This window comes from Apis mellifera, linkage group LG4, assembly GCF_003254395.2.
Source record: "Apis mellifera strain DH4 linkage group LG4, Amel_HAv3.1, whole genome shotgun sequence".
Lineage (NCBI taxonomy): Eukaryota > Metazoa > Arthropoda > Insecta > Hymenoptera > Apidae > Apis > Apis mellifera.
The window spans coordinates 3,250,327-3,263,892 of record NC_037641.1 but is presented as its reverse complement, the minus strand read 5'-3'; the positions used below and the strand labels follow the sequence as shown (position 1 = coordinate 3,263,892).

The 13,566-nt window shown below is 35.9% G+C and overlaps 2 protein-coding genes across 9 annotated transcripts in view; one reads left to right on the top strand and one right to left on the bottom strand.

Annotated features, from left to right (window-relative positions):
* LOC100578989 overlaps positions 1-466 on the bottom strand; it is a 52,333-nt gene extending 51,867 nt beyond the window's left edge. Inside the window, exon 1 of the mRNA XM_016911979.2 lies at positions 216-466. The gene's annotated coding sequence lies outside the window, so the exon portion shown is untranslated. The remainder of the gene's footprint in view (positions 1-215) is intronic.
* LOC726761 (paired box protein Pax-5) overlaps positions 1-13,566 on the top strand; it is a 142,289-nt gene that overhangs the window by 28,238 nt on the left and 100,485 nt on the right. For 7 of the 8 annotated variants that reach the window (XM_026440173.1, XM_026440170.1, XM_026440169.1 and 4 more), the window contains exons 2-3: positions 1,170-1,478; positions 7,321-7,350. In XM_026440173.1, coding sequence (XP_026295958.1) covers positions 1,277-1,478; positions 7,321-7,350 — 232 coding nt within the window. In that variant the 5' untranslated portion in view covers positions 1,170-1,276. The remainder of the gene's footprint in view (positions 1-1,169; positions 1,479-7,320; positions 7,351-13,566) is intronic. The other variant, XM_026440168.1, reaches the window with a different exon arrangement.

Here is a 13,566-nt window from a genome sequence, read left to right as displayed (position 1 = left end):
AGAATTGAAAAAAAAAATTATTCGAAAATACTAAAATACTCGGGATCGAAAAATAAATATACGTATCTATGTTTAATAAAATTCGAATCGAATGCGAAATCGATCATTTAAACACATTGTTACGAAAGAATAAAGTGGCCGTGCCACAAGTCACGGTGTAATAAAAAGAGATGGCAAAAATACAAATAAATACGTTAAAAATGAAAAACACTCACCGATGGTAGAAAACTCTTCATCACCGTGACGTTGAACGTTCCTTCCCAAGGCCGTTCTATCGTTGCATCTCCATTCATCATCTTCGATGGAATCACTAAGAAGGAAGAGAAAAACGATGCACGCTCGAAAATTTATTAAATTCGCACGACAAAGTTTCACGACCAAGTTTCACACACGCGAGCACGAACGCGACTGCCTCGTCTCCCCTTCGAAAATTTTCGAGGAAGGGCATATACACAAAGACGGTGTGGTGGGATATATATTATAAACATTTTGAACGTATAATAACTCGTGTCTCGTGTTTATATATAAAATAGAATGGGAATCGTTCGATGGAATATTAATAACATTTAATATTCAACTTTTAATATCTTTTACGAATTAAAGAATTGATGAAAAATTGTAAAACAAAATATTGATTCGATAAATAAATTTTGTAATTCAACGTTTAAATTGTTTATAAAATCAATATATTATTATATTGTTAATAATTATTATAAATCAATTCTTTTATATTTACATACATATATTACTGGAATGAGATAAATTCTTTTTTATCAATTATTGATAATAAAAGTATTTAATATTCTTCAATTATTTAATAAATAACTAATAATTCAATTGTTTTAATATTTTAATTAATGATTATTTTAAACAATGTGATTTCTAAACAGTTTAAATATTATATATTATGATATATCAATATAAAAAAAGAAAAAAATTATTTATAAATATATATACGAACATTCTAATTACAAAAATTATTCAAATAAAAATAAATTATTATTTTATCTTTGTTAACATAAATAACAAATACAATTATTAATACCGCATTAATCCTTGAAAATAATTATCGAATCGAAGAATTTTTTATTTTGCATTTTGCTATTAATTATTATTATTATCATCACCACTTTTCCTTCGTAATTTCATAATTAATAAAAATGTTGCAGAGAGAGGCGAGGGGTTGAGCAGACGCCTCGTCCAAATCGGCGGGGTGTTGTCCGAGGCGGAGGAGGGTGGCGGAGGAAGGCGAGGATCGGAGGAAGGGTGGCGTGCTATGATCAGCATGGAGCTTCCGGCGCACACGACGCAGCATGGTGCTCTTCACCTGGGGGTCGGGGTCGGGGTCAACCCAGGTGACCCAGCCGGAAGTGCCCTGACCGCCATTCATCCGCATCCTCAGGACGCCCTGGCCCTCCACCACCATAATCACGGAGCTGCAACACCCGGAGGTATGCACGAGGACTCCAAGAAAAAACGTATGTTTCTTCTTACGAATCCATTTCCTCATATTTCTTTTTTTTTTTTCTATACGATTCAAGGAACGAACGTAGGAAAGTAGTCGAAAATTTAATTCAACTTGTTTTCGAATTTTCAAAAATTATTATTATTATTAGACGAAGACACTTTCCTACTTTGATCAATCTTTAATTTTTTAACTTTGATCTTGGAGAATTGGAATATTTCTTCTTTCCTTTTTTGAGATGGAAATTTAATCTAATCAGTTGATCGAAGAAGGATAGAATTGACGACAATTTCATTGATCGACTCGTCCGGGACAAACGAGTTTCGGCGAGGTTAATGTTTCATCGCGGTAATTGGTCTTCTTCTTGCCCGCGTTGTCGAGCCGACGTCCACCCAACAAAAACGGGTGGCACGGGTGATGCCGACACTTGTATACTGCTTCTTCGCCTTCCTCCAAGTGTATCAGCACGCTTCTGGACATTCCTCGGATTCTTCCCTCCCCATTCTCATCTCTTCTTTCTTCCATTATACGGAGCAATGTAAATTTCTTTCGCCTATTCTATTCCATTCACTCACGATGACTCATTTATCCAGAAGAATTCCATTATTTTTTTTTTTTCCAGAAAAATTCAAACATCCCTTCGTTCCCATCAATTTTGAAATCTCGACGGTTAATAATAATATCCTTAATATCCATCCCCTTCTCATCCTTCTAATTTAAAGAGAGCAAAGAGAAATCTATCCCAAGGGAAACGACAACACCTTGCCAAGGTGTCCTCGATCGAGAACGGAGACTTTTATCAGACTTTTTCTCCCCCCTGGAAGCGGACGTAGCGACAGCTAATAAACGCGGTCATATTTTTCGCTTGATCCCGAGCCAATAGGAATGTTGTATCCCGGCAAAAAGCGCGGGGCACGTGCTTCGCGGAAAGCCTTCGCGATAAATCTTCTGCACCGAAGGCTGCACCTTCTGCTCTGCGCAACAGAGAGGCAACAGCCAGCCAGATCTCTGCGCGCGATGACGGTGCAACACTTAGTGTGTTGCCGCTGAGTCAACTTGGAATCCGGGGGAATACGTTCGATCGGTGGAATAACTCTTTCCGCAGAAAATCGACCTTGTTTCCAGTTTACGGCCGTCCATCGTGGGGAAGGGAAAGAGCGAGAGGAGGAGGAGGAGGAGGAGGATTTTACGATCGACATTTATAAGTCTTCGGGGAAGACGAATGGTTCCACTTTCGGACGCGATTTATTTGTCAATTAGCCCGATACCCGGAGATGATTTACGGAGCAATTGTCCACGTCCCGTCCCGGGAAACAAAATTAGCGAGCTTCGAGTTTATGGATTTATTCGATTTAATTCTACTCGCTCTCGTTGAATCTCGATCGATCAAATCGTTTTATTCTCTACTTTTGCTTTAACAAATTGGGGAAGGAGATACTTCCAAGAAAATACCGGTTCCCTTAAAATCTCTTCATTAAACCGTAATGACACACCAGTGTATATATATAGGAACCCTGTTATCCAGGGTTGCTTATCCCCACATCGATATCGGCTTAATTGAATCTTATCCTCGCGGGACATCGTGCCGGGGCGATACGTGCCGATCCTTCATCAAAGACCGCCAGAACAAGAGCCGCGTGAAAGGCCTCCTTGTTCCGTACGGAACAATCGAGTTACCTCAACTTGCCCCGAGTTCCACGGCGACCATCTTTTCGAGCACGCGTATACACGGTGTGCCTCCAACGTGTTCCAGCTCGCCCACTTTAAATATAAAAAAAGAATCCCGAGTTTTACGAGATTTTAAATTTGAAAAAAGAATCAACTCTCTTCCACCTCCTCGACATTTTATTAATTCCACTTTCGATTAGCTTAAAAAAAATATATATATATATACGTATCCAATTTTACTTCCCCTCCTCGTCGAAAATATCTCCAGAAGGGACAATCGCTCTCGAGATACCGACACGTGAATATCTCGTCGAAGACTGGTCGATTCTGCGAAACCACCCTGTATAGACGCGCGAACGGGCTCACAAAGGGCCCGGTGAAGCGGTAGTTCCCCGGAACCAGCCGTCGCACGATGGACTCTCTCTCGTCGTCGTCGTCGTGGTATATATGTATGTATGTATATATATAGTCGTTCCGGACGCTGAAGAGAGTGGCGCTGGTTAAGGAAGATGAAAGGCTGCCGCCGTGGCAGCAGCCGCTGCTAACGCGGCATGGCCCGTGGTGAACGGCCTGGTACACGGGGGAGGGAACCGGGGGTACAGAGGCATCCGGAGGAGGAGGGTCGTTAAATCTAATGATATCAAGTATTTGACAGAGAGGGTCGCGATCAGTTCGGAAGACCACACGCGCTCCTCAACAATGTTTCAACGGACTCCCCTTTGTCTTCTTTTCGGACCCGTTATATCTGATTAAAGCGATTATATTCGAATATAATCTCTTGAAGATATCGTAACAGGAGTATGTATCTCATTTGTTGGATTCGAAGAATTTGTTCAAAGCTTCTTCTTGCATTATCGAAATATAAATTATTCCACGACGCTTTGAATATATTCGTTTCGTCGATCTTGATCGTACGAGAACGAGAGTCCATTCTCGTCAACGGGTCCATCTATTATTATATCGGGCAATTGTATCGCGGCTAATTGCATTGTACGACGTTAACGTTAATCAAAGCGTCGAGAGCGATTGTTGATGCGATTCTAAATATTTGTCGTCTCACGCTGCGCGACGTCCCAGCTATTCGGATTAAATTGATCACGCGGGACCACCTCGGGCCATTGTGCCCTGTATCTCGATCGTCCAGAGATCGATATCGAGTTCGACTTCGACTTTGCGGCCAATGACGAGCGCCGCGCTATCGAAGATCCCCTCGATACCGATGGACAAAGGCTATAATTCAATGCCTCGATCGAGAATCCACCGATTTCCTTATTTTCTATATACCACAGAATTCAGAAATTTATTCTATATCGAAGAAAAATATAGAAAATAACCAGAAATAAGAATAAAAAGAATCATCAATAAGAAACGTTGCAGGAAAAAGAAACAAAGGAAAGGTTTAAAATACAACAGCAAAATGATTTGGTTAAAAAAATCTATCGGTTTAAACTGTACTTATAATTACACTTCGATTATAATTCGATAATCTCGATTGCATCAATGATCAGGGGATGGCGTTTAATTAGCAACAAAGAGGGGGAATAAATTTACATAGGCACCCCTCCAAGATTTTTCCACGTTTCCTCTTCTCTTTCGTTTTTAACCGGTCACCATTATCTCTAATGGCGCGCTGCGTTATCTAGTTGCGTTAATTTGTAATTAATACCAGGGCGTGTATATACGCGGCAACCACCGCATTGGAATTATATGTTCTGCGCTATCCTATCGCGCGATCTTCGCCGCAACTTTGTAATCTCGATCGATCGATCTGACGTACGTTGGAAAATGGTCTGAGGTTATGCGTCTAAGAAGAAAATTTATAAATGGTATCATCGTGTTTCCACTATCATTCATTGTTTAACATTCGAAATAATTAAATTATCGTATATTGTTTAAAAATTGTTTGCATTTATCTCGAAAATAAAGAGGCTGAGAAAATAAGAATTTGGTTGTATTGGAAAAAATTAGGAATAATTTCTAATGTTAAGAATCGTACACTGAAAGAAAATGATTAAATGGTTATTAAGAGAGAAGGGAGCAGCGATGATCAGAAGATATACTGGAAAAGGTATATATTTGCATAAGTGTGTGCTTAATTGCACGTGCAATTAGAAAAAAAAATCGATTTCTTTCTCCATCCATAACTAGTTCTTTATGGACTCGAGTTGGAAACGAGTCTCTCTCCGCTCTCTAAAATATCTTGCCTAACACTTTATTATCAATATTCACCTTTGTACACGTACACACATACGTATACGCACATTCGATTAATGGATACGAAATTGAAAAAAGAAATGTTAATTTTCCGAGGATAAAATTCACACTTGTCCTTAGAGAAAAATCTACTCTACTCCTACATTATCCGTCTGATTTGTTGGAGACTGCATTCTGGATACGATGTTGTGCGTCGCCTGTTATAGGGATACCGCTATGATATATTAAATCTCGCGTACGAACATTAATTTCATATGCATCGAAACTGTCCGCCTCTCTGAAGGTGCACGACGATGAATGCAACGTTGTAGAAACCTGCCCCTGGTTCCGAACACGCCGTCCCCTGAAATTAACAAGTTCATTTCGCAACCCGCGGTTAAGGAAGCGTACACAACTCGTGACGTTGTTTTGTTTCGACTAGGAAGCCATCGACGAGCCGTGAAAGACGTACGACGATTTTTTACCGATCTATGATCGATCGATGATATCCATTTATAACGGAGAGTTTAATAATAGCGTGGAAAATCAATTTCTTCCTTTTATTTATTTTTCGTGGGAAAAGTGAACGATAAAGAGGGATGAAAGCTCGTTGAAATGATAATAAAACTTTGGATTGAAAAAGGGTTTATGGATACTGTTTCTCTCAAGTGACAAAGATACTTGTGGAAATATTTATATACTTTGAAGTATAAAATAATAAATATAAAATGTTAGAAAGATTTTTAAAAGAGATTCCATTGGTTGCTTCAGAGTTCGATTTGAAAGAAAGAAAAAAATATTATAGTTTCATCAAAAAAATGTAATTGAAATAAAGAAAATAAATGTTGAGATGTGTGAGAGACGATTGATAATAAATGATTTATGAATTTAACTCTTTCCATATTAATAGGATAATAAATCCTTAACTAACATTTACAAGAGTGTTGTAATTTTCCTTTTTTGTCATTGGCAAGAGATAATCGAAGCCCATCTTTCCTTTAATTTATTATAATTCCATACCGTTATTACGTTGAATTGTTAAAAAGAAAATCCATTTCGAAGGAGAGTCATAATCCTATCGTTAATTCTCGCACATCATATGCCATAAATTATAATAACCAATATACCCACAGATTAACAGATGTAAAGTATTTGAACGTATAAAAATCTACAGAAGGCATTAAAAAAAAAAGAAAAGAGTATGATAATTTAAGCTCTACTTTTTTGCATTGAAAGGATTTTTGAAAAGGGATCGATCCTATTGCAAACGCGATAAATGATAAAAGAAAGAAAGGATTCTTTGGTTCTTGGTCGGATCCCCTCGCGGGGATTCCCATCGTGGCAACCCCATAGCAGCAGAGTGACTGGCAGCACGTAATATTTCGCCGGCCGCGTCTGTGTTCGTATTTAACGGAGGAAACGTTCGGGGTTGTGAGATAGTGGCCGGTTATTTATGGGGTTAAATAAAGGAACACAGCGCGATGCCGCGATACCGGCCGCCAGTACAAATAGGTTGCAGCTCGACTGTGCAGTTATCGTTGCAAGCCCTCATGATCTGCAACTTGCAACCTAAGAAGTGTATCCTTCTTTTTTTTTCTGCCAAGAATTCGCATCGAACTTCGAGCGGATTTTTAAATAGAACTAGTAGATTCTTTTAATTAAAGAAAAAAATATATCAACTTGGTAATTGAAATTTGGATGATAATTGAATACTTGTAATATATTGAACAGAATCATTTTGGTTTAGTAGATTCAGTCTTTTAAGAATTATCAATTTGAGAGATGAAATTTTTCTGTGAAATTGAAACTTTTGAGATGATATTTTTATAGTTTTGTATCTTATGTAAGATGTAAAATAAAAATGAAGGGGTATGTTCATAATTTTGTCTCTTTTTAATTTAACTAAAAACCATTGAAAAGGAACAAAGTTCCATCAATGGTATATTTTCGACTTTAATGATGTATAACTTCTTTGTTTTCTTTGTTTTGAACAGATGACGGTGGCCATGGAATGAACCAGGACGGTGAGTCAAAACATAAACATACCTTAATTCTAAATACCTTCTAAATATCTCTCTATAGAAACAAGTATCGTATGTCGCAGATACATCTCTATTTCAAAACACAATCTATTTGCAATTGTGAACGTTGCAAATTCAGATTTGATATTTTTATTATACTTTTCAATACAAATATAAATAATTCAATCTTTCCAATTATAATTTCTTCTACTTTTATACATGATCCCACTTACTACTATTCTCTATAAAGACGGACGATTCTTTAGAAGAAGAAGGATAATCACCCTTTACAACTAGAATTTTATAAATAAAATCCTATATTACCGAAATCAACCCCTCGAGAAAAAAAAAATCAGGCTACGGTTCCCTGCGAGTCATCGCACAGCTTATAATTTCACGAAGGAAACCGAAAGGAACCCAACGCCCCCCGGTCCCACCGTCCTTTCAAAGAAGGGTTTTCTCGCGCGTCTATCGAGGCTCTCGATCGCGCCTGCGAATCGCGCGATCCGGACGGATAGATCCGCGATCCACGTCGAGGGCCGCGGATCCGGCGTGGCAGCACAATGTTCGAGCATAATTTATGCCGATGACGTGGAAACGATTCGTTGTGTGTATGCATATACAGGGTGATTCGCAAATTCGACGAGACGATGAATTTTACACGTGAAAATAAGGGAGAAAGAAGATGGACTCATTCTGCGAGCGAGTTTATCAAATTTAGAAGATTCTTCTAAGTAATATAACAATATCAGTTTCTGTTATTTTGTATAAAAAAAAAAAGGATATATGGAACTTGAAATGATAACATATCTCGAAGGTAAAAGTACCTTGATCGAAAAATATTTTTCTATCTCTTAATATTACTTCAACGAGGATTGATTTGGACAAGGATATATATAGTCACGGAATAATCGCCATATTTAATAATGTAGACACCAATACTAAAATTTCCTTCTAAAAGAGCGCTAATAGTCGTCGAAAAGGAATAAGGGCAATATTTTACCCCTTGAAATATGAAGGTAAATTTATAAATCACCCTGTATACTCGTGATACACGTGTGGCGCTTATAGTGTGCTCTCCGCGGTAGGTGGAGGTAATCACAAGTTTAAAGGGTAAACGGGCCGTAAGGTGTGAGGCCCCTCGAGCTCTCTCTCCCGAGCCGCGCTCAATATTCAACAGGTATTTACATTCGCAAATTGTTTACGTCAGCCCACGATGAAATCTGTCAGGATTTCGTTCCCTCGGCAGCTTAACAGCCTCCTCCTCCTCCTCCTCCTCATCATCATCATCTTCCTACTCTCCTTGGTCACCTTTGCTCAGGTTATCCTCCTCTCGTCCTCCTCCTACTTCAACGTTTCTCCCGCTCGTTTCGGACCTCGTTCGTCTCCCCTTTTCTCGCGTGCACCCTTCCAACCGCCCCGGTAATTACATCTGGGTATTAATCAAGCGTACGTCGTGAACGGGAACCGCGAGATCTTGATTTTCGCCACTTGCCCACGCGGAGGAACTCGCGGCCATAACCACCGTAACCCCGAGCGCGGTTATTAATTTATTGGAGATGCCTGGTTAGAGAGCCTTGCCTCGATTTGATTTATGGCGTTACGATTGTGTTGCGCCGGCGCTTGTACACGTCGATTTGTATTTGTAAATCTTTTTCACGCGGATTTCTCGGCTTGATTTAAGCGAGAGATTGAACAGTTAAGGTGTTATCGTTGGATTTAATTAATATTAGCGGGTAATCGTTGGAAATTTGGAGATGAGAGAACAATTGAGGTATTACATAGTTGGGCTTAATAAATGTGGCTATGTATTATGTAGATTGTTGTTATACTTATACATAGATCTTTTTTTGAGTTTAATATATGGCTTTTTTAATATGTAGTGAAAGAAATTTATAGAAGTTATAACAAAATGAAAGAATCTGTTTGAGAATTATAATCCAATTAATAATCTAGATTATGTCTAATTCTATTCTTTATCTCTTTGTTCATATACAGATTGAATAAAATTGGGATATTATTATATCAGATTAGAAAGAACAATTAAAATATTACATAGTTAGGCTTAATAAATGTGGCTATGTATTATATAGATTGTTGTATATACTTCTATAGATTTACTTTCCATAGATGGATTTGGATTTTAAGCTTTTAGGATATTATTTTTGGACTGATTTATTTCTCTATCATCTATATGCATATAGATCTTTTTTTGAGTTTAATATATGGCTAGTGAAAGAAATTTATAGAAGTTATAACAAAATGAAAGAATCTACTTGAGAATTACATCCAATTAATAATGTAAATCATGTTTAATTCTTTACCTCTTTGTTCATATATTATAGATTCAATAAAATTGGGATGTTATTATATCAGATTAGAAAGAACAATTAAGGTATTACATAGTTTAATAAATGTGATAGATTGTTCTGTATACTTCTATAGATTTACTTTCCTACTTTCTTTTTACTAGATGGATTTAGATTTTAAGCTTTTAGGATATTATTTTTGGAATTATTCATTTCTCTATCATCTATATGTATATAGATCTTTTTTCTGAGTTTAATATATGGCTAGTGAAAAAAATTTATAGAAGTTATAACAAAGAAAGAATCTATTTGAGGATTATATCCAATTAATAATAGATCATGTCTAATTCTATTCTTTATCACTTTGTTCATATACAGATTGAATAAAATTGGGATATTATTATATCAGATTATTCTTAAAGATATCTTCTTAAAACCTACAATCATAAAAGAAGCAAAAGACTCCTACTTTCTGTTTACTTATATTCTCCACTCTTCATTCATTTATACTTTCACTTTATTCACATTTTCAAATATTCCAAAGATCCACAATTCTAATATGAGATCATTTTTCACATCACCTTCCACCAAAATATCTTTCATGTTATTCATTCTTATAACATTATATTTCTCACCAGTCGAAACTAAAACTTCTTATCATTTTTGCCAATTAAACAAAAAAAAAAAATAAAATAAAATAAAATAAAAAGCTTATATCGCTACATTTATATACCCACTATGACGTGTATCCCATCAGAAGTATATCCTTTCACCGTCGCCGCCACTCTTTCTCTCTCTCTCTCTCTCTTTTTCTCTTTCCATCGCTATATATCGAACGTGCCTCGGTTGTTTTTGTTCGTACCTCCGAGGATCCATCCCCCGTTAAGGTTTATCGTCGGTCATTAATACGGACGCGGATTACACAGGCGTATTTGCGCTTGGCGGCGGCGGCTCGCGGTTATGCCAGCCCGGTCCTAATTATAGCGTAACACACAAGCGTACCGTATGCCGCGCTTACGTAATCCCGCGATAATGCGGCTCCAGGCCCCTGCATGCCTCGCCTGCCGATCCATGCATTCGCGCGGACCAGCCGCCATTATCTACTACTCCTAGGATAATGACATCGGCCACGACGAGTCGTTCGGTTCAACCGGGAGGGAAAAAAATCCGAGAGTCGATACCGCGAGATCCCGCTTCCGATTAAGGCGAATCGCGGTGTCGGGGCCTCTCGAGGAACGAACGATAAAGGGAGAGCGATAAGTGGATGTTTCTGTCGATAGACATTGCGATCTCGTAGAAAGAGTCGTTGAAGAAAGGTACGAGAGGTATGAATTGTTGAAGGATCCAATGGAAAATAGCAATATGCGCAATATGTATCAATTTTGGTTTTCTTTTTGATGTTATTCAATTTAGAGAGGTGAATTTTGTAGCTAGATATTTGAACGCTTGTCATTTATTATTTATATATGTATTTTGTATTACATTTTGTATGGAAATAATATTTCGAATGATAATAATCGATTTGCTTCTTTTTAAAATTGAGATAAAGATATACAACATGTCTGTTTTCCATTGATCTTTTTAAATATGTTATTTTTTATAAAAGTTGGAATAAGATTTTAATTTACTTTGATAAAAGACATAAAGAAAATGTTTCGATAGTTTTTAAATAAAAGTTTTTAATAAAATAATGATGAATAGGTTTGCTAATAACGATTGGGATTGATATTAAATCGAAGAGGTTATGGTCGGTTTAGCAATGACAATCAAATCTAATCTATAACTATGTTTTACCTTGTTCAATTTCAATAATTTGATGAAGTTTATGTTCAATTTCCAATTCTCGAGATGAACTTCCATCCAATCCTTCCAATTTCCAAGAAATGTCACAGGATGATGCTCATTATATTCAACATTCCATTTTCTACAGAACACACACACACACACATTCACACATCCATACATAACTACGCGTCTCAGCTAATAAATACAAATGGCCGAAGGATAAGGAAATATCATTCGGTGCAAGAAAGATGTTCAGTATGAAAGATCGATTCCACCGTACACTGATAGCGGTCTCGAGTAAATGATGATCGCGCGAAGAAACTAATGGCGGCGATTATTTCGAGCGCGTATTTCGGGTCAACCGGCCATGGTGCTACTTCGATTGGACACTACTTTGTTTCACCATGTTTGATTTCACTTTGAGATTAACTATTTCATGGCGCTGGTATCGAGAATGCTCGCCTACTGTTCGTCAGATGACGCCTTGCACGATTCAGGAAGCAACTATTGCGCCATGACTTCTGCCAGTTTATTCGTTTCGTTGAACGGTTGTTTGTGCGCTGATTAGTTCGATGATAACATCGATCTGGCCGACGACCTTTGCGATAACGCGTTATCCTGTGATCTTTCTGCCTGCGAGATGACTCATCGAACCAGCATCGTGAGCAACTTGATACCGAAGGAGCGTCTCTATTGGAAACGATCGTTATGGTGGATGTGAAAATTTTAAACTTCAACGGTACGCAAGATGGACGACTGGATACTTTCAAGAAACGACGTAGATGCGTGCTTTTCTTCTGGGATTTAGAGGTTTTTAAAAAATTTTAAGTTTTTACATTTAATTTTAATATTTAATTGTAGTAGAGTAGTAGAATAACTGTATTTTGAATTGATAAAGAAAAATTTGTACAGAAAATAATATTAGATTAGATAGATGTATCAGATAGATGATTGGACATCTTTACGAAATAATATGGATAATATAGTTTTTCTAATAGGATTTAGAAATTATTTTAATCTTTTTTCTTTTTACATGAATCATGTTTAATTGTAAAAAGATAACTTTCTTTTTAAAAATTCATTAAACAATGAATTAAGTTAGATAAGTAATAATATGTCATATAGATTAATGATTGATGATTGAATTTTGTTTGTTAGTTTTTCCATTGAGATTTACAAGTTTGAATAACTTTTTTTAAATACATCATATTAATGTTTAATTAATTGTAAATTAAGTAAATTAACTATATTTTGAATCAAAAAAGATTTATTCAATGAATAGTATTAGATTAGATAGATCAGAATTAGATCAAATAAATGATTAAATGATTAAATGTTTGATGATTAAATGAAAAATTTGTACAGAAAATAATGTTAGGTTAGATAGATGTATCAAATGGATGATTGAACATCTTTAGGAAATAATATGGATAATATAGTTTTTCTAATAGGATTTAGAAATTTTAAATCTTTTTTCTTTTTACATGCATCATGTTTAATTGTAAAAAGATAACTTTCTTTTTAAAAATTCACTAAACAATGAATTAAGTTAGATAAATAATAATGTCATATTAGATTAATGATTGATGATTGAATGAATCATATTAATGCTTAGTTAATTGTAAATTAAGTAACTATATTTTGAATCAAGAAAGATTTGTTCAATGAATAGTGTTAGATTAGAATTAGATCAGAATTAGATCAAATAAATGATTAAATGATTAAATGTTTGATGATTAAATGAAAAATTTGTACAGAAAATAATGTTAGGTTAGATAGATGTATCAAATGGATGATTGGATACCTTTAAGAAATAATATGGATAATATAGTTTTTCTAATAGGATTTAGAAACTTTTAATCTTTTTTCTTTTTATATGAATCATGTTTAATTGTAAAAAGATAACTTTATTTTTAAAAATTCATTAAACAATGAATTAAGTTAGATAAATAATAATATGTCATATTAGATTAATGATTGATGATTGAATATTGTTTGTTAGTTTTTTCATTGAGATTTACAAGTTTGAATAACTTTTTTTAAATACATCATATTAATGCTTAGTTAATTGTAAATTAAGTAACTATATTTTGAATCAAGAAAGATTTGTTCAGTGAATAGTATT